Source organism: Alexandromys fortis, unplaced genomic scaffold, assembly GCF_014885135.2.
Source record: "Alexandromys fortis isolate MF-2015 unplaced genomic scaffold, M_Fortis_MF-2015_v1.1 scaffold_32, whole genome shotgun sequence".
Lineage (NCBI taxonomy): Eukaryota > Metazoa > Chordata > Mammalia > Rodentia > Cricetidae > Alexandromys > Alexandromys fortis.
This window is the reverse complement of record NW_026067938.1, coordinates 7,891,371-7,912,405: the sequence shown is the minus strand read 5'-3', so window position 1 is coordinate 7,912,405 and position 21,035 is coordinate 7,891,371. Positions and strand designations below refer to the sequence as shown.

At 42.1% G+C, this 21,035-nt stretch overlaps 1 protein-coding gene across 22 annotated transcripts in view; it reads left to right on the top strand.

The window, feature by feature from the left end:
- Sorbs2 (sorbin and SH3 domain containing 2) overlaps positions 1-21,035 on the top strand; it is a 300,031-nt gene that overhangs the window by 245,579 nt on the left and 33,417 nt on the right. For 8 of the 22 annotated variants that reach the window (XM_050147346.1, XM_050147349.1, XM_050147348.1 and 5 more), the window contains 7 exons: positions 502-546; positions 2,510-2,684; positions 5,237-5,351; positions 10,755-10,919; positions 11,510-11,593; positions 13,231-13,287; positions 18,299-18,348. In XM_050147346.1, coding sequence (XP_050003303.1) covers positions 502-546; positions 2,510-2,684; positions 5,237-5,351; positions 10,755-10,919; positions 11,510-11,593; positions 13,231-13,287; positions 18,299-18,348 — 691 coding nt within the window. The remainder of the gene's footprint in view (positions 1-501; positions 547-2,509; positions 2,685-5,236; positions 5,352-10,754; positions 10,920-11,509; positions 11,594-13,230; positions 13,288-18,298; positions 18,349-21,035) is intronic. The other 14 variants (XM_050147353.1, XM_050147352.1, XM_050147350.1 and 11 more) reach the window with 7 other exon arrangements.

The window sequence follows — 21,035 nt, the reverse complement described above, 5'->3', positions numbered from 1 at the left end:
AGCATGTCTCCTAGTCTCCCTTTACCCCTAAATCACAGCTGTGTGCCTCTCCTGAACCATGAGCTACCAAGAAGCCTCCTTAGAGATGCCCTTGGAGTTCACCAGGTGTTCTAGCCTTAGCCCTCTGTCCATCTCTGTCGACATGCACACTGGGGCGCTGTGCCCTTCTGCTCCTGTCTGCCGTGCCTGTTTCTCACCAAAAGTGTGAGGGTAGCGGCTTCTCCTGATTACCACTCAGGACCATTGACTGCCTAGGGAAGTAGGGACAAGGGACCAGTTCTGTATGTATGACCAGGGCAGAAAGGCACATTGCTTTGTAGACAAGAAGATCACTCTGTAGAGCCCCAGAGTGCAATGTTTGGAAATACAAAGTGCTATTATATGCTAGAAAAAATATTGATTTTTTTTTTCTGGTGTGTTTCTGTCATTTCTCTGACCTTCTGCCATCTTGGCGACAAGGTGGCAGACTCCGGATTATCATGTTTATGTTTCATTTTCTAGATGAGGACACAGACATGTATAATACTCCTTACACATACAACGCAGGTAGGACGGCTCTCCTCGCTGGCGATGACCAGTCACACTCCGCTGTGGGGAAGAGCCCCACCCCCCACCCCACACTGTCAGTCCCTGTGATGAAGAGGAGGCCTTGCTTCCTTTCTCAGAGCATGCCTAACAAAAGATTGATCCTTTCTCCTGGAAATGAGAACTAACACTGTTTCACATCCGTCATCGCCCCCCCCCCCGTCCCCCTTCCCTTCCCCTGGTGGTTTATTCTCAACTTCAGGAATGTTTAACCACACAGTGAAGGGCCAGGGTGAAAGAACAGACTGTGGCCTGGTTACACAACAAAATAAAGATCTTTTTATCAGCAGAAAGGGTGATTATAATTGCATAAGACCTTGCAGATAGTATTCCCCCAAAACAAGTCAAGCGACGTGTTTTACGACCATGTCCAGGCTCTTGCTCCAAAATGGAACCATTCATTGAAAGCCATGAAAGCCTCGCTCTTGGCTGGGCCCCTTTTCTGACTCAGAGTCGCCAGTGCTCACAATGGAATGACTTCAACTCTGGACATTCCGCATGTGTCTGAATGTGCTGGCTTCTTGTGGAGTGGTCTTCGTGCTTGTGAGAGAGAGACCCCTAAGCTATGTCCCCTTTCATCAGTTTTTCCTTATGAAATTCCACCCGACCTAGCCATAGCCCATAAATGAGCCATAGCTCATTTAGGGTCCTCTTGTCACCCAAACAGAAAAAACTCCATGAGACTCCCCACTTCCTAAAACCTGATGACCAGCAGCCAGTCCTTTAACTGAGGGATTCCACTGCTCAATGACAAAGATAAATGAGAAAGAAAATTGGGGAAAAAAAAGTCATGCTGGTGACTTCTGGTGACCTCTGAGTTAGATTCTGTATCCCTAATCCCCATATTATTTCAGGAAGTCCATTCAAATGGTGTAACATAAGATGCTACATCAGTCTTGCCTCCGCGAGTCACCTCACAAGTCGAAGTGACTGTGGAGGTGACCCCAAAACACTTCAGAGCAGGTGCTGCCCAAAGTCGCTTCTCCCGGAAACAAACACACACAGACCTGTAAGAGGTGTAGTCAAGCATAGACAGACTTAGGCCAAGATTGAGACTCTGAGAAACTCGGAATTTTTATATACTTTTAAATATTGAAATGAGTCCGTCTCACTGGCGATTAATAAGCTGAAGTTCAGTTATGTGACCCTGTAAAGCCCAGGGAGTTTTATCATCCAGTCAGCCAACAAAACGCCTATAACCACCTCTAATAACCCAGAGCTTTGAGTCTTGCATGCCATTCCTGCCGCCCTCTTCTACCCACCAGAGCCAATCCTTCGAGCCCAACTCTAGTCCCATGAGATCCGTAATGCATTCTCTGTGTCCCTCATCATCTTCCCACATCCTTCCATTTTCACTATGTCTTTCTCGGTTGGATTTTATTAACTGCCACAAACTCCCTTTAAATCACATGTCTTCGTGTATGAGCTTGCTCAGCAGGGTTTTACCCTCCCTTGCCCCACATGGGAGATGCACCTCATGCACACAGCATGTTCTATATTTGTTGGACTGCAATTAACATATCAACTGTCTTATGTGCGTCAGTATTACAAAGTATTAGCTGCTATTTTAATCTTCCTCTGAAAGTTTGACTAAGGTGTCAGTTTCTGTGATTGGGAAGAAACCTTGAGGAGTAGCTGTAAGTTTATTTTTACTAAATAGCCCAAATTTTCATTAATTAGACAGTAGCGAATAATTTACTCTAACCAGTACCTATGTGCAAAACAAATCGATATCAACCTTAATTTATGAATTATCACTCATTAATTACATAAGTTAATAAACAATGTACCACCTAATGTACATATTATGAATATGCTTGTTGATAATTTTTGCAAAACCATTGGCTGTTTTGCAGAGCCCAACAACTCAGTGCACCTTCAAGTCATTTGCTTGTATTGTTGGCTTTTGTCTTTCTCGTGGCAGGTCTGTACAACTCACCATACAGCACTCAGTCACACCCTGCTGCGAAGACCCAGACCTACAGACCCCTTTCCAAGAGCCACTCAGACAACGGCACAGACGGTTTCAAGGAGACGCCCTCCCCAGTGCCTCCCCCGCATGTCCCACCACGACCGAGAGATCAATCTTCGACAGAAAAGTAAGGCTCCTTCCCACTCACATGGCTGCTCTTAGGATAAAAGCCCAACCAGAGTGGCACTCAGTGAAGTATCAGTCCAGTGGGGTGGAGCGAATATATGCAAAGACTTACTGTCTTCATCCGTATCGAGCATCCCTGCTGAGATTTATGCTGAGCCCTTTCTGGAAAGTCTCAGTCACCCTCTCACAATGCTCTAAATTAAACTTGATGTATCAGGGACACGAACTCTATTTTGTTCAGTGCGTGCAAATAAGCAATAAAGTGGTCACAGATGCAGTCCATAAGTAATATTTGTCTAAGTACTACAAACACACATACTATGTTGTGGGCATGAGTGTGCGCACACACACATACTATGTTGTAGGCATGCATGCACACACACACACACACTATGTTGTGGGCATACACGCGCACACACACATACACACACACAATGTTGTGGGCCTTGAAGAAGAGGCTCAGTGGTAGTGACTTGCTCCACATACCCTGCACTCTGATCTGAAATGGGGTAGAGTGTGGTACATCATTCATATAATCTCAGTCTTTATAAAGATGAGGCAGGAATTCAAGGCCACCCTGAGCTTCATAACTTCCAAGCTACACACTGGCATTATGTCTCAAAATAAACCGATATAAAATTACATAAAATAACTGGAAACAATTGGCATGGATTCCCCTTGCTGCCCCACTAAGAGACTAAGCAGTTAAATTTTTCCTTTTCACAGATTTGAAATTGCAGGTCTTTTACGATATCTATTAGAAGCCAAGAGAAATTATTCTTAAATCATAAATAAGGCCTGTTTAACAAGTGTCTGTGACTCATTTCCACCAGTTATTTTAACTGCTTCTAATTTTCATCTCCCCACTGAAACAGTTTTAAATAAGCTATTCACACCCAAATAACTTTTTATGAACACATTTCAACTGTGTTGTGTTAGTCAGACTGTTGCTAATCATCCCTGTTCGTGGTCATCTTTACTGATAGCTGGTTATGAGGCAAGCATCGGACTAAACACTGTCCTTCCCTTACCTCATTTTGTTCTGATGAGAACCCAATGGGATATAGGCTCCATTACAGAGAAAGGAGTGGGTTAGACTATTACAACAACTTGCTCTACTTGTATCAACAGAAAGTCCAAGCTAAGATTCAACCTCGACTTCCCCTAAAGACAAATCTTATGTTACCTTTACTGGTAATCAGTAAGTAGGAATGGAAAGGGCATTTATTATATTACTGGGTTTTTTAGTATTTTCTATGATATATTGTCTTGGCTATTCTGTTTCTCAGATAGCAAACAGGGACACAGTTTCATACAGATATGTAAACTAAAATGGAAAGTGTAAGGGCTCTCTGTGGACAGAGCTCATTGATTGGCTCTACACCTAGGATTTGGTCCTCATTGTCCTCTCTTAGGGGCACTTCTGTGTCCACCCTTCTATGGAGAAAGAATATCATTCCATTCCATAGGAATCGGAATATCCTAACTCAAAATATCAAACACTCCTTTTCTCAAACAAAAGTAAAAAATACATATTTAATAATCCTTCCTGCTCTCTGAAGGAAGTTTTCTGGTTTAGTTCTAGCTGCCCAGAAAAGCTTGCTATCATGAGCCCTTCTCTGAAAATGTACTTCCCAGGAGCCCTTGACAGACCCTCAACGGGGTCAATGCCGGGAAAAGATTAGTTCCCAGAGAGAGAAACATGGGCCTCCAGTGTTTCAAGACTCACGCCAAGGGGTCTCCCACACCACTCTGCCTGTGTATGCCAGCCCAAGTGATGCAGTTGGGATTCTCACGTGTGCACTCAGATGCCATTTACAAGAATAAGATCAAACAACGTATGTCCATTAGTCCTTGTCCCTCTGGATCAAGGAAGCCAGGTTACCAGGTAATTAAACTGACAAAGCTTCACGGAGCACACTGCCACTTCTTTTAAACTCGGATGCGCACGGCTGTCATTAGGGACCCGAGGGTTAGCAACAAGTCACTGTCCATGCGTCACCTCTTCTGTGAGTTTTTACAGCCATAGTCACACAGGTAAAAGCAGAAGGAAAAGTGAGCTAAAAGGGATAGCTTGATGTAAATCATTTATTTATTAAACAATTTATGCTTGATGTAAGTCATTTACTTATTAAACATATTTTTAGTGTTAAGCAATTTTTAGCCAGAGAGGTTTTTTTTTTTTTTTTTTTTTTTTTTTGGTTGTATGGGTTTTGTTTTGGTTGGTTTGATTGTTTTCATCTCTCAGGGTAGGAAAAATGGCTCATCAAGGAAAACTACTTGTTGCCTAAGCCTGAAGATATACATTCATTCGATCCCCAGAACCTGTGGTAGAAAGAAAGCCTTGACTCCCCAAAAGTGCTGACTCCCAAAAGTTTTTTCTATGTGTGTGCACACAAATGCAAATGGCTACACACACACACACACACACACACACACTTAATCAATCAATCACCTGCTAAAATTAGCATTGGGAATTGACTGTGGATGCTACGTCATGGGTGCTTCACGCACAAAAATTGTTTCAACATGTGGTTTGCTGTCTATTTACAGGCATGACTGGGACCCTCCAGACAGAAAGGTGGACACCAGAAAATTCCGATCGGAGCCAAGGAGCATTTTTGAATATGAACCTGGGAAGTCATCCATTCTGCAGCATGAAAGACCCGTAAGCACTTGTCATTGGTCAAAAAAGCCAGCTCGCTAGGCCTCCAGAGTCCTTAAGGAAACCTGAACTTTACCCCATTGTATTTGTTATTGATGAATCATGATTTGTGTATCTTGTGTGAATTGAAAGAGGCACTATATATTGTTTTGGAATATAGTATAATTAGTGGCTAACTATAATAAGTCAGTGGTGCTTACCATACTTTATGAGAAAGCTGGGTTCAGAGTGACTATCATGCGAGCCCAGGATTCTTAACTGGTCTGAGGAGGTGGGGAGGTCAGGAGACCAGAGGTTCTGCTATGGATAAATCTCCTCAGCCACAGGACAAGATGAGTGGAAGCAGCTGGAAGCTTGGAAAGAAATAAGGATGGAAGACTTCCATTCTTCCCCCTCCTAAGCCATCTTGTTGGAAGCCAGTCTTGACAAATGATAGGAGAGAGGCAAAGCTATAATTTGGGCAAGCCTTGTAAAATTATCATTTTCATAGGGCGAGACCATTACCTTCTTAAAATATCAACCCTGAACTCAACCCACTTTAAATTTTAAAACAAACGGCAAATTAAACAAGGGTATTTGAGAGACCAGCTAAGTGTCCTGAAGGCTCAGACTGTAGGGGAAAGAGAGTGGTCTTGCTAGGCAGGAGTGACAGAACACGAAATGGATTTCAAGGTCGTAAGAACGCGTCTTCTGTCGTTTTACTCAGAGGGACTTTCAGAGCTCCCCTTTTGTAGGAGGACGAGCGGTGCCAAAGTAGCCTCTTTATCCAGCCAATGAAAGCAACCTCCTACACCACCCTTTGCTCTTGTCAGTGCTAATTTTTGAAAATTATATGAGCAGCTAGGCAATTCTGTGCTGTTCTCTTCAGTTCCCAGAGAACCCCGTCAGAGTCCCTCTCTTCTTGGATCCCCCTCACTCACTCTTTATGAACTTACGTTCGTACTCACAGAGGAAATGTCATGGCCACATACCCCTTCTGGTCCACCGCTGTCTGCTGTCTGTATCGCCACCATGCAGCCATCCCCCTGATTAGTGCAGCCAGTCTCCAGATAATTTTTAAGAAGCCTATCAGTCGCAAATTCTCTTCTGACTCTCTCTTGTCCCTGGAGCAAAATCTAACTCTTGATATAACTTTAAAAAACTAAAGAACAACAACAGCAAATAAATCCTACCAAAAATCCTCTGGTTTCACTTCCTGCCAGCCACACAAAGGGCTTTTAGTCCCCTCTCATCAGACCTTAACACGGTTTGGGTTTTTATTTTTCTTCCATAGAAGCACTCCTCTCTCTCTCTCTCTGGAAAGCTACACACACACACACACACACACACACACACACCAAGGCTTACCGGAAGTACACTTTCCTTAGGGGCTTGTTGATCCTCAGCAGTGGGTTTGTAGTTCTCCTTGCTGGATGCCCCCAGGATAACCCACTTTGACATCCTTACCACATGCCTGTTCACACGCTGGGCTCCTTACAATATCCTTTAGGTTCCTTGACAGCAGGTGTCTTGCCTACCCTCCATGCCTCACCCAACGCCTAGCCTGTGGCACCTATGCAGTAAATACCTCCTTGAGTAACTGAGGGAATGTGAACTGAAGTTACCTTTGCAGCTGGTGGGTAAAACTGGTGAAAGACTGAACCTTGCTATGTGGCCCAGTGAGTCTCCATCAAGAAGCAGATGGAATTCTCTGATAACTCTAGCTCAGCTTCTCTGATTCCTTGAGGCATGAAGGAAGCAAAGTGAACATGTCTGCCTAAACAGCAATCTTCAAATCCTGACATAAAAAGAAAAAAAGATTGCACTAATCCTTAGGAATTGAGGATACATTTTAGGGATTGAGGGCATATCTGTCTATTAATATGCTTTAGCAGGAAGGCAAAGCATAAATGCTTTTCTTTGAAGCTCATAAGTTCAATAATCAAATAATCATAATCATGAATAATGAAATATTTATTTGGTTATAAATTTCAATGCAGAATAAATAGGCCTAACAATGTCTGACCCTTATAAAGGCCTTGCAATTTGTAAAGACAAATCTAAAAATTTGTCTTTAACTGACTGGATCCACAAATCCAACTACATTTCCAGTATACAGATGACATACGACAATCATACAATAAATATTAGTGAAATATTAATAAAAGCATTACAGATCATCTGAATTGGATACGCTTGTAGATAAGCCATGTTACTTGTTTTGATGCTTAAAAAAATGCAAAGAACCCACAAAGACATTGTTACCTTTCCCACAATAGCTGTGCTTACGTATAATATTAGCAGAAAGGAACACACATTGGATGAGTGGAAATGCAACGTAAACCACTGGTGAATAATTAGTACCCGAGAATTGAAGCACAAGAATTTGAGAAGTTTTATCTGACCGTTTGACCCATGAAGAATTTATCCCATTGTGCCACAGTATTTGCTATGAAAACAAAATCAAATAGAAAACATAGCAACACATGCCTTGAAGCTTAGGAGCCACAGAGCAAGAACAAACTCTTGGGTTCCCCGGTGTCTGTAGGATAATGTCGAGTGAGGACAGCCTTCTCAATGAGAAGGCTGAGAGCAGGAGGGTGTCTCTGACCTCTAAAGCGCGCAAAGGCTTTTAAGCTGGGAAAACATTAAATTAAATTGCCCATTCTAGGGAGCCTTTTAAGAACAGTCACGTGTAACCTCTGGTTTTAGTGTGTCTAAGCACTTCATGTTAAGCAGAAGGTTGTCAGGTCTGTAAAACTGACAGAAATAAAACAAGATGTCCATCAGCTCTCTTCTGCCAATGTGAGAATCATTGGGGAGGTAACTTGTCATCGAGTGAATTCCCTAAGTGTCCATATTTGCAGGGGACAAAGAGGGAAATGATGGAGTAGTGGCTTTGCTAGTATGCATGTGCTTCAGTTATCCAACTATCCTCATATGTGTCGGTGACTGTGGTTTTTCAGTGTAGCTCCAGATTGCCACAGAACACATCTGATGATAACCAAAGGGACTTGATAAAGGTCAGCCTCAGCAAAGAGACAATTCTAGGCCAGGCATGTCCTTTTTTTGTACGATTAGGGGAATCTATTTGTTGAGGTTTACTTTGCTGAAGTTTTTGTCTTAAGCTCCTTTGAGACAGGTCTTGCTATGTAGCCTAGGCCGATTCCCAACTCACCATCCTCTTGCCCCTGCCTCCTGAGTGCTTGTGATGGCTGGTGTGAGCTGCCACGCCCAGCCTGTAAAACACAGGCACCACTCAGATGTGTACCGGGCACACATTCTAGAACTGCAGAGGATGACTTGTCACTGTTTGCACAGATTCTAGCAAGTTGCTCGCTGTGGCTGTTGATGGAAGCTTTGTTAAATAGCGGGATTTAATAAATACTTATATAAATGTATAGTTATAAATAAATAACAGGCAATTGCTATTTTGAGGCTCATAGCAGAATGATAGGTATGAACTCCCTTTCCCAGATTCTATTATAGAAGTACATCTCTACAAAGGAGAATGTAGTCTATCCATTTGTCCAAGTGGAGGTGGCGCTAAGTTTGCTTTCCTATTTATTTAGTAGATTTGCTGCCCCCTACTGTTCACAGTGTTTTGAAGCCAGACCGCCCTCCCCAGCCCAGCTGCCCCTAGCCAAATAAAACACTGAAGTTGACAACCAACCAGCCAAGGTGTGCAAATCGAGAGCTCATAGGCACTGAGTACACAGCAGTAGAACACTTGGGGGGGATGAGAGGTCTCTTTCCTGCGAAGGAAATGGTACACCTCTCGGAACAGCACAACCTTACTGGTGAATTCTCTCTAATGTTGGCTGTTCAAAGATAAAGGCTCCAGCAAAGCAATGTCAAGAAGTAATTACATGATTCAGTTGACATCTTCTAAATAATTGAAGAAAAGTAACGCTTTGTCACTAATAAAACCTTAGCAATCGTAACTACCGGATCAAAATTTTTAATTCAATGGAAAACAGTTACTGCAAATTCTTTTTTTTTCTCTAATTCAATGGGAATAGGTTACTGGAAGATGTTCTTTCTACAGAGAGCTCAGTTAACTTTGAAGTGGAAACCAAAAGTAATATCGACACAAATTGGAGTAAATATCTCAAGAATTTCTGCAGCATTTTCTCATTCGAATAGAATAGCCTCCTCAATTGTTATTTATGGAAACATAACCTCATAACTAAAAGTAAAATCGTATTAAAAAGGCAGTTTCTGTGCCCGACTGACAGTGGAATATTTTGTGGACGTAATCCTTCGCGTGCCCATCCAGATTCCCACTTAGGGAAGCCATCAACCACTGCACACGAGTGCTATAATGGAGCATTAATCGCTCAGCATCAGTCCCAAGCATATCCCAGCCTTGCTCTCCAGTCTTTATATTCGCTACCCTACCGCTATATACAATGCAAAAGCTTGGCCTCCGCACTGTTTTGTTATGATGCCTCAAACTCTCCTATCATAAAAATATCAGAAGAAAACTATACCACTGAAACTGTTGTGGGAATAATGTCTCACTCACTATATATAGACTATATATGTATTTATAGACTAAATGGCATTAATAAAACCAGTATAGATGTAATGACGATGCAATACTACGACGAGCCCAGGACAAAAGAGTGGCCTCTTTCAGAACGTGGAATATTAATGCCTCCAGCATTACAGCATTATAGAGCTACTCAGTGGGAGTCTTTGAGATCCGTAAGAATTCTAAGAGAATGATAGGGGGTTGGAGTAGTGGATGTTTAGCAGCCCTCCTGGGTGGTTGTGTGGGCATCAGAGCTCTTTTCTCTGGGCTGGAGTGGATGGCTTTTAGGGAACCAAAGAAACGTTTTAGACTTAATATATTATACTACGCAACTATACACATTTAATTAGGGATGTGAGATCTACCCAAGAAGTAGGTATGCACATATATGGTACATGATACCAGCTAGTCGGGTATGGATTATTAAAAGCATTAAGGGTATTACTGGGTTAAGGAGAGGCTGGATGTCTGTGTTCTATTGCTAAAATAATTGTATCTGTTTTTTCTCAACTGTTTGTGTTAACACCCCTAGCTTTTCTGTCTTCAACACAGCATTCATAAACCACCTGAGACGCCAGTCAGTTATACCCTGTACCCTACCTCCCCTTCCCTCCCTACTGTGAAAAGCCCGATTCTACCCAAACCCTCCTTTAGCTTCAAGTCAGCATGAGGAAACTCAATCACAAAATGGGATCTTTCTTCACTTTGGGGGAAGACTTGGGAAGTTGAGATCTTCGCTGTGGTGGGCCCTTCTTAAGGAATCTGCCCAGCCGTAGCCCCCTCCTGAATGTCCGTCTCCAGGACTAATGCCAGCTGAGCTGGTGTCCTCCAGGTTCCATCAAGAGCCCCTGTCTAACGAACCAGTGTTTCCTCACCCCTCTCTCTTACAGCCCCCTGTCCCACCAACTCCGACACCTGTTCCCAGGGAACCCAGCCGGAAGCCTCTCTCTGTGTCACCCTCAACAGATGGCCTGCGTAGCCCTTCCCCTCCACCCCGGAGCTGTGTCCCCGCACCCCGTCAGAGTCCGAGCGCCCCAGCTTTCTCTCCCACTCGGGTGAGCTCCTTCCTTCTTCACCTTCTCTCATGCTGTGGGGAAGCAGAGCTCTGCCTTTCTTCCGAGACTAAAGCATGGTCAAATCCTGTCTCTGCTGGGGTTCTTCCCGCTCCTAGACCCCTCCCTCCCTTCCTCCCAGGAACCCTCATCTCCACCATTCTATGCTCCTAGCTCGCCCCATCTGCAATGTCTGCATACCGCGGACCACCCACCGCTGCCACTGCTAGCTGCCAGTGGCTTCAGGGACAGCAGAGTGACCAATCAGGAGAGCCCCCTTGCTACCTCCTTTAGTCCTATCTTCACAGTCTAGCATGCCACCCTTCCCCGTTGTCACCGCCAGGATACTTTCCCTAGTTCATGTATTAGGCCAAAGAAATAGCGCTGGCAGCGATAGGGACCCCAGCAATGCCACGGACCCTCATTTTCATGTCCTCATTTTGCTCATGGTACCTTACTTTCTCTATTCCGTCCTGGATGAGTCGGATGCATGCTTGCGTGTGGATGCGCGTGCGTTCTCGTGCCCCACGCCGTTTTTCCCTCACCTCGCTCAGTGTGCCTTTTCCTTCCCTTTTCCTTCACATCTGCTCTAGACTGGTCGCATAAATCCAGATGACATAGACTTAGAAAATGAGCCCTGGTATAAATTCTTTTCAGAACTGGAGTTTGGACGCCCGGTAAGTGAGGCTAGACAATTGCTATAAGACAAATTAGGAGGATGTTGTTTGATCTCTAAAGCTTATTCTTGTCACGTGGGAGACGTGTCGTGTCGAGAACGAAAGCTGGGTGAATAAAATGCGTGTGCTCCAGCTTTGTGCAAATTCGCTTTTCTACCAAATGCCTAAATGTGTCCATTCGCTTCCCATATGTTTTCTCCTAATCGTGCATTAGAATCACATCTAATTAATTGCAAATCTATCATGTTGAGGTAGTTGAGGGGAGCGCTGCATTGTGCCCTGCACATTTTGGTCTAGATTAACAGTCAGATGGACCTTGCCATCTGCAAGAATGACTGTTACTACAGTTCTTGTTTGCAAGCTACCACAGAGCACATGGCTCCCGAGTCAATAACTTGAATCTTCCTGATACAACTCCAACAATAAGAAAATGGACCAGAAAGGTCAAAGACTTTGCCCCAAATAGTCAGAAATTAAATGTCATACAACAATAAAAAAAAAATCTCTGGGCAGTTCCCGCTATAATGTTATCACCAGAATTTTCCCGTTGTAAATATATTCCCACTATAAAATGATTCTTTGAATAGAAGAGATATGACAAAGGGAAAGAATTCAAAGCCCTGTGGACCTTGATTCACGGTTTTGCTCATGAGCCACCAACACACCTCTGATCAGCAGAGTCACATGCTGGAAGGCCACCGTTTGGCCCTCATGCGCTCTGAGTGAGCCATTTGGGGCAGGTTGGACTCGGGTTTCACATAGCTCCCTTTAACCACCCAGTCCCCATTGAAACATTGTTTGTGGGTTTCATGTTCTCCACAACATGCCTTTTTACAAGCCCTGGATTGTTGAATAACATGTAACTTGCAGTGCCCAGCAATTTTATAAGAACTCAGAATGTGTTCTTTCCCCCTGTCACATAAGGATTTATAAATATGCCAATCACACATTCCTTACTGGATGGCTGTGAGAGCCCTCTTTATACTTTAAAATGCAATCTTGGTTGGCCTCATTGTATGTCTTATTGAACTAAATCGAATGTGACTGTAAATGACTATTAAACAAAATTTCCTGGCATTTCTATTACCTAATAAGAGGATTGTTTCCTCCCGTTTTTTTCCTGGTGACTCCTCTTATTAAAATTTATTTTGTTTCATTGGGGAAACGCTCTCTTGTTTTTGCTTTATGCCTCTGTTATTTTGGGGTAGAGTTTCCAGAAACTATACCGATTCCTGGGTTGAGCCTGAATTACCAGCACTTTCTGCAAACCTCAGCCACACAAGGACATCCACCTGCATGCTCTCCACTTAACGCCTCTGGTGTTTCCTTAATATCCCTTGCAATCTGCTGGAGCCAAAGACCTGGAGTGCTAATTTGGATCTGACGGATTCAGTCTCCAAATTTACTAACCGAGCACGCGTAGCTTTTTCGCAGTGCCTGGGAATATTGGCAGACACGCACTCCTCCTCCTCGGCTGGCATCTTGCTCCATCCATGTTACCCTGTGTGTGTATCTGATGCTGTCAGCACTCGGTTCTCTAACTGTTGTCACCTTCTCCACATGTTCGTTACTCGCTGCCATTGACTCTCCTCCATCCCATCTCTCCACCTCTGCTTCTGTGGCGTGCCTACACCCAGCCTCCTAAAAAGGCTCTGGATTATGTTCAAGATCATTCTTCCGGTGTTCCCAATGAGGTAAAGACAAATTCTTCTCTCCTTCCAGATCCCCCCACTCTCCTTCGTTACCGTCAGTCTGAACACACGTGTTTTTAATAGTCCCCCGTATTGTTCGAGCTGGTTTTGAAAACTCTTGGTATAGCTGCGTTGGGCGCAGTAGCATTACCTAGACAGTGCAAACGGGGTCGACTATTTCTGAATTCCAGGTGATGAGTGTTCCCAGCTGTGATTTCTAGTTAAAATAGTCAGCAGCAGCAGCAAAATAAAAAAAAAAAAAAAAAAAAAAAAACTCCTTAACTTGAGCAGGTATTGACTGCCCATTTTCACACACTGAGAAGAGTACTACTGAAAGGCTTCTAGAAAGAAATTTTCCATTGTGTTTAGAAGTGCAGGCTCAAGACTCGAGGTTCTTGGGCAATGGAGATGGCTCCTTAGGTAAAAGGATTTGCAGGGAAGGCCCAGGGCCAGCCTTCCACCCTGAAACCCACCCACTGTATATGAAGAGAGCGTGCCCTCTTGTGCTATGTCAAGTGTGCCGCGTCCACACAGAAAGAACGGTTTTCTAAACAAAGTTTTGTTTCTTACATAATCAGCCCCTTATTCACTATAGTTTTCGAAATGTTGCTAATCTTTCATTTGCTAAATGCTTGTAACCTGTGAATGTTGCCGTCAGTTAAGAATAAAGATGACAAAGCTGGGTGGTGGTGGCACACGCCTTTGATCCCAGCACTTGGAAGGTAGAGGCAGGAGGATCTCTGTGAGTTCTAGGACAGCCTGGTCTACAGAAGGAGTTCCAGGACAGGCTCCAAAACTACACAGAGAAACCCTGTCTCAAAAAAACAAAAACAAAAACAAGCAATCAAACAAACAAATAAAAAGATGATGAGCACCTGGCCTGTGTGGTCCAGTTTCCCAGTTCCGCAGCTTTGGTGGCATCACTAACTCTTGATGTTGTAGTTCAGGCAGCCACTACAGCAGACAGACACTGCGCCGCTGTGTGCAATAAGACTTAGTTGTAATCTCTGCTGGAGAACGCTTAAGGGTAGGGCTGGAGAGATGACCCTGTGGCTTAAAGAGCACTTGCTGCTCTTGCAGAGGACCTGGGTTTGCTCCCAGCACCCACATGGCAGCTCAAAACCATCAGCAACTCCATTTGCAACACCCTCTTCTGGCCTCCACCAGCACCAGGCATACACATGGTTCACAGGCATGCTGGAAGCGAAACACTCATAAACTAAAAATATGTGGCTCTACTTAAAAAAATAGTAATAATTGCTTATGAAAATCGGCCAATCAGCAGGTGAAGAACTTATATCAAGCCACATAAATTTTAAACTGGTTAAGGAAAAGATGGCATGAAAAGGAATAGAAAGGGTCCTAAGGCAAACTTTGCACTCCAAAAGAAACCAGAAGGTTATTTTGCACAACACTTAGAAGACACAAGCAGATACGTCATTATTGTGTTAGCTATCAGGCAGATAAAAGCATCTGGTTGGCACTCTCTGAAGTAGCCAGGCAGGATAGAGAAGCACACAGAATCTGATTTTGTCAGAGAAGATACTTTTGTTGTTTTTTTTTTGAGACAGGGCAGGGATGCTCTTTATAGCTCTGATTGTCTTGGAACTCCCAATGTAAACCAGGCTGACTTTGAACTCAGAGATCCACCTGCCTCTGCCTCCTAAGTGCTGGGATCAAAGGCGTGCGCCACCACCACCTGGCTCCATTTGTTTGTTGTTGTGTTGTTGTTTGTTATTTGGTGGGATTCTGATGTGTTTAGATACATGAATCAACATTTTTTGAAATTTTTTATTATTATTATTTCTGGAATTTTTTTTTTCAAAGAAGTTGACTCATTGATTTTGGACTAGAACTTAGAAAACATCACATTCAACTCGTTGGCTTTCTAGTTAGGAAAAGCAGAATGGATTAACCGCAAAGGATAGATCTGACATAGCCTGCTAAGATGGCTGCCAAGAGAATAAATTACTAGTTGCTTAGCCTTCGTTTCAAAACTATTTCCTTTGTGCCCTGCTTTTTTGCCCTCCCCAATAGAGCTTGGCTCTACTAAAAACTATTTTTTTGATTATTGAATTTGTGTAAAATGGGTTTCTAGGAATTAACACTGCACAGTAGTGACTGAGCACAGAGATGAGAACATTTTAATTTAATGCACTTTTTATGTGATGGTGGTGGCCAAAATACTACACAGAGAAGCAGTCTGATAGCAGCAGAACTATGTGTGCTTACCTTTTGGGGACTGAGAGACATGAGTGACTTTAATAGCACGGTTAACTAGGGTGTTAATTTAAAACATGGCCTGTCAGAGTGTAAGAAAATATACTTCCATTAAGATATTTTGATTCTGTTTTTAATAACTTTTTAAAAAATATTTATTTATTTATTATGTATACAATAGTCTGTCTACATGTAAGCCTTCAGGCCAGAAGAGGGCACCAGACCTCATTACAGATGGTTGTGAGCCACCATGTGGTTGCTGGGAATTGAACTCAGGACCTTTGGAAGAGCAGGCAGTGCTCTTAACCGCTGAGCCATCTCTCCAGCCCATTTTTAATAACTTTTATATGACATTTCTAGTAAAAAAAAAAAAAACCTGCAGTTATTTGATAATACCTAAGCTATCACTGATCAAGTACCTGGTTTTATCAAGCGTATGTTACAAATGACATATTTTTTTAAATCACATGTAACTACATTTATTTGCAAATGTCAGAATGAAGCCTTTACTTTGCAAATTTGAAGCAGTTTTTTAAGAAGACTAGTCAAGAACTTGTTTGCAAAGTTTAGTCAATAATTTCTTATCAGAAAGAATGATTTAATGTCTGCCTGCCCTTGAAATGACCTTCTAATGTGTTAAAATATTGATCAGATGCAAATGCCGAGCATTTGTTTGGTAAAATGGACTAGTTCTTTTCTTGGGGCTCATTTTTCCATATTATACAAGGCTTTGCATTAATAATCTCAATTTTTATTATTACCTTGTAATTGACAACTGAAGTTTCTCTTATGATACATAAAATCAAAGCATGTTTTTTTTTTTTTTAGGCTAGCAAGATGACCTGAGTTTTATCCCAGAATCCATATGGTGTAAGGAGAGAATTAGTTTCCTCATGTTCTGACCTACACACACACACACACACACACACACACACACACACCACATACACGCTAAATGCTCTTAAATCTTTACACTTGTTTTAAAGTGTGTGGATTATGGAGAACAGAGCGAGAAAGAGTGGTTGAGCTCTGTCTTAACTCAGAAATGCATTATCAGTCCTCACACGGTGTTTTATTTCATATTACAGTGTTAGCCAGGCTGACCGTAACTGGGGGTTCATATTTCTGATCTTATCAGGAATATTCTAAGAGCATCCTGAATTTGACCCTGTGGGGTCAGCTATGTGTCAGGCTGTCCCAGGAGGCCCGTGGCCCACAGATGGTGGCACTCTGGGGCACTCAGCACTTCTGCAAGCCTGTGGAGTAATGCAATAGCATTTCACTGTTCTCTTCCTTACTGTGTTTTCCTTACTTTCTAGTAGCCAATTTAGACAATTCAAATAATTATTTAAACTTACCGACATAGCAGAGCGATTTTCTACTCTCATGTTTGTGGAGAACATAGGAATCTAAGAATTTTTCTAAGTAGTAAAAATATTAAATACGTTTTTCCTGTCCAAAATGAGGAAGGAATGTTTTTATGCCAAAAGATCCTTTGTTTTAGTATGGTTAAAATTCCATTCTTAATCAGTAATATGAAATTAAAGCAAAATATTATGCATGAGGCTTGTCAGGCTGATCTACACAAGAACCTTAAAGTTATAATCTAGTGTTTTAATTGGGAAACTGATAGTATTACCAGTTAATCAAAAAGAATATTGGAAATCAGTTATAAAGTGAGTTAGTCATTTAATCGAAGTAGGTTTGTAATATCCTGATAAAAAAAAATTTCTCTATAGGAATTTAAGATAAAATTATTCAACTCTTGCCTTTATGGTTGACAGTTTTAGGCCTTCAGATAAACATTTTCAAAACATAATTTCCATTTTCAACAAACCACAGTTCATCTGTGCTGATGAATTGAGCACTAAGCATGACCAAAGTCAAAAGCGTATTCAGCGGAAAGAGGTTTGCTAAGAGTGCAGAGACCACCACACGGCTACTTCTACCTTGCAGTGTCCCCTCAGAAACTCAACGCCAACCCTCTCTCGTAACCTAGATATTTCAGCAAGCGTCTCAGACACAGCCATGTACAATAAAACCTTCCTACCTCCTGCTTTTGTGCAGTATCGGTTTTGCTGTGCTGTTCAGAATGAGATGTGTAAAGCGTACCATCTAAAGGAGTGTATCTTGGTTCATCCGGTCATTTATCTGAAACTAATTCCGAACTCAAATTGTTCAAGATGTAAAAATCGGATTCTGGCTCAAGTCCCAGGTGATTTAGGTTCATCTCCAATCAAATTCTGTGCATTGCATTTTAGGAAAATAATAGGTATGTTGATATAAGAAAGACCTTCAATGCTTTATTTTCAAGATACCAACTGGCAATAACAATGAAATTACAAAGAACTTTATGTTTATAAGGATTTAGTGAAGACTGCAAATATTTTCCTACAAATAAAGTCAGTCCTTCATAGAGGAAGCTCCTGTTTATCTCAGCAGTTGTTACAAGCCTGAAGTTAATGCCAAAGATACATTTAACCCTTTATTCAGTTCAGTTCCTGACGATAACGTTACTGGGTTTTTTGTTTGTTTTTCTTCTTTTTCCTGATGAAATGCATGTCTTGGTTGTGCAAACACCACAGAATGCAGTGTAGTTTGTAAAAATGGAACCCAAGGACATGTTAATCTTTTTGGAAAGACGTTTTTGTAATCACAATAATGATTCTTTCAATCACAGTATTTAGACTCTAAATCTTAAAGTATTCTTTTTAGGATGCAATACTCAATGGTGACAAATAAATGGAATTTGCTAATGTAATATTTTCATCAGACTGTTCTTCCGTCTTTACAGGCCTCCATCTATCAGCCCTCCATTGACAGAAGCCTAGAAAGACCCAGCAGGTAAGGATCTCACGACATCACAGGAACAAAATATTCCATGCCAGCGCTTGTTTTCCCTGTAGTAATCTTCCTTGGTGAAATACTGATGAGGATAATGAAATTCTCTTTCTCTTTCTTATTTTAAGTACCAGATCTCATGTTTGATTTCTGGGTTTGCATATAACTTTATAAGATCTCATCCAAGAAAAAAAAAATATCTCATCCAAAAATTTGCTAAAACTCGACAATATAATTCTGGCTTCCTTCACAGGGGTCAGTTCTTCCCGCTGTGACCTTTGCTTCCTGTGTCCTCTTTAGAGTGCCAGTGAGGGTTAAAAATAACTAATTCTCAATCTTGCTTTAGAAACATTTTGTAAAGAAATGACTGATACTTGTGAATTATACTTTGATCACACAAATAAATGTTTTCACTACATCTCAAGGCATCCCAAGTCCATAAACATATTCAATCCATTATGACACCATGAGTTGAAGACACCAGCTTCTCAGCTCAGCAACTGACAGAGTTCAGAAAGGAAGGGGGAGAACAGACTAAAACAGGCTAACTTGTCGCCTCTAGTCATTAACTCTCCTCCGAGCCAACCAATCTAAGCTCCATTCATAGGTTTTAAATATCAGACCTAATTGAAACTATCACCAAAATTCAGACGGATTCAATAGCAATTCATATTGCAGATTCACAGTCATAGTGTACCATCAACAGTCAGCTCTGTAACATGAATTTGTCTTTCTATAGGTTCGTGTCAACCTAAATAAAGCCTTTTGTGAGTTAGGTCCAGTATAAATTGGGATGGTGAGCGCTTCCCAGCTACACTGACATCACAAAGGCATCCTCACCCCCTCTATTGTCGTATTTTTACATCTATGTGTGCCTCTAAAGTATTTGAAATGCTTAGATTTTAGAACTTTAGTCTGACCTAAAGATGGCCATGAAGACACACTGAGCCGCACACAGGAAGATAGAAATAGAACACCAAGTCCAGATGATGAGACAGCCTCGTTACGGGAAGAGAGATCAGTTCTGAAGGCTGGGTGCCTCCATTTCCACACTTCTAGGCATGGGTGTCCACTCTGCTCATTTGTAGACACGTGATAATGTTGAAATTGGAGCGGCAGGGCTGCGTCCCCGGCACCCGGCCGCCCGCATGGCTAGCTTATGCCCGAAATAATTACACAGAAACTGTATTCTTTCAAACACTGCCTGGCCCGGCTAGTTCCAGTTTCTTATTGGCTAGCTCTTACATATTGTTCTAACCCATTTCTAATATTCTGTGTAGCCCATGAGCTGGCTTACCAGAGAGGATCTTAACCTGTGTCTGTCGGGAGTGGGAGCATCATGGCGACTCTTCCTAAGCTTCTTTTTCCCAGCATTCTCTTCTGTCTACTCCGCCTACCTAATTTTCTGTCCTATGAGGGCCGAGGCAGTTTCTTTATTATTACAAGACCCACCTCCATCATGATAACTCATACTACTACACAGAATCAGATGAAATGCAGGCAGCAGATGGCATAGGAGCTATACCCAGTGTCATCACAGTTGCTTACGTGATGACAGAGACTTGGAGGACAGTATATAGCATGTATCCAATTATTTATGAATGTGTTCTGAAATGATACCCTACTGAAAATGCTGATTTAAAAAAAAACCTCCCTTTATAAACCATCAACATCATTTTTTACAATTGTGTAAAAATGTACAATTTTAACAGTTTACTTGCTGGCTAGATTTTTAATCTCTGGTGATTTAAATAGAAAATATTGAAAATTTTGGCCTAAGGTTCTTCTAAACACATTGGGTAAGCAAAAAAAAAAAAAAAAGAGTCCTTACGGTAAAAGAGACTTAATATCTTAATATTTACACCGCCAGGCAGTGGTGGGACACACCTATAATCCCAGTACTCAGGAGGCAGAGACCCGCAAATCTGTGAGTTCAAGGCCAGCCTTGTCTATAGAGGGAGTTCCAGGGTGGGACAGAGGCTACACAGAGAAACTCTATCTCAAAAAATTACCATAACCTACTTTTGGCCTCCTATATATATACTCTGAAATATGTATAAAGCCTCATGCAACACAAATGCTATTAAAATGGGTCGTTGGGACTAGAGAAAGAGCTCAGTGGATAAGAGCAATCGCTACTCTTGAAGAGATCCCACGATGGTCAGTTCCCAGCCCCCACCCGACACACTTCACAACCATCTGTAACTGTAGTTCCGGGGGAATCCTACATCCTCTTCTGTCCTCCATGGGTACCAGGCGCTCAGAATGGAACATAGGCATATATTCAGGCAAAACACTCATACACATAAAGTCAAAATGAGTAAAGGTAATAAGCGGTTATTATAGTGTATCGCATGGGGGGGGGATACAAACACAAGTTTGTACATGTTCAGTAGCAATCCAATTCTTAATATTTCCAGTGTACATTGGTTGGACCTATGACTATAAAGAACCTATACAGTCCAGTCAAATATCTGTAACTTGGAACTTCCCTTTTAAAATGAGATTGATTTTTTTTTTCAAAGACAAATCTACAGAAAGTATTTTTGAATGTGGAGGCATGAATTTCCCACTATGCAGCTCTGTGGGTGGAAGGTTAGGTGTCGTGCCTTTATCTAACGTGATCCTCAGTTTCCTTGTGCATGTGTTAACCTCTTCGAGTCCCCATCAAATGACACTGATTCCCTCTG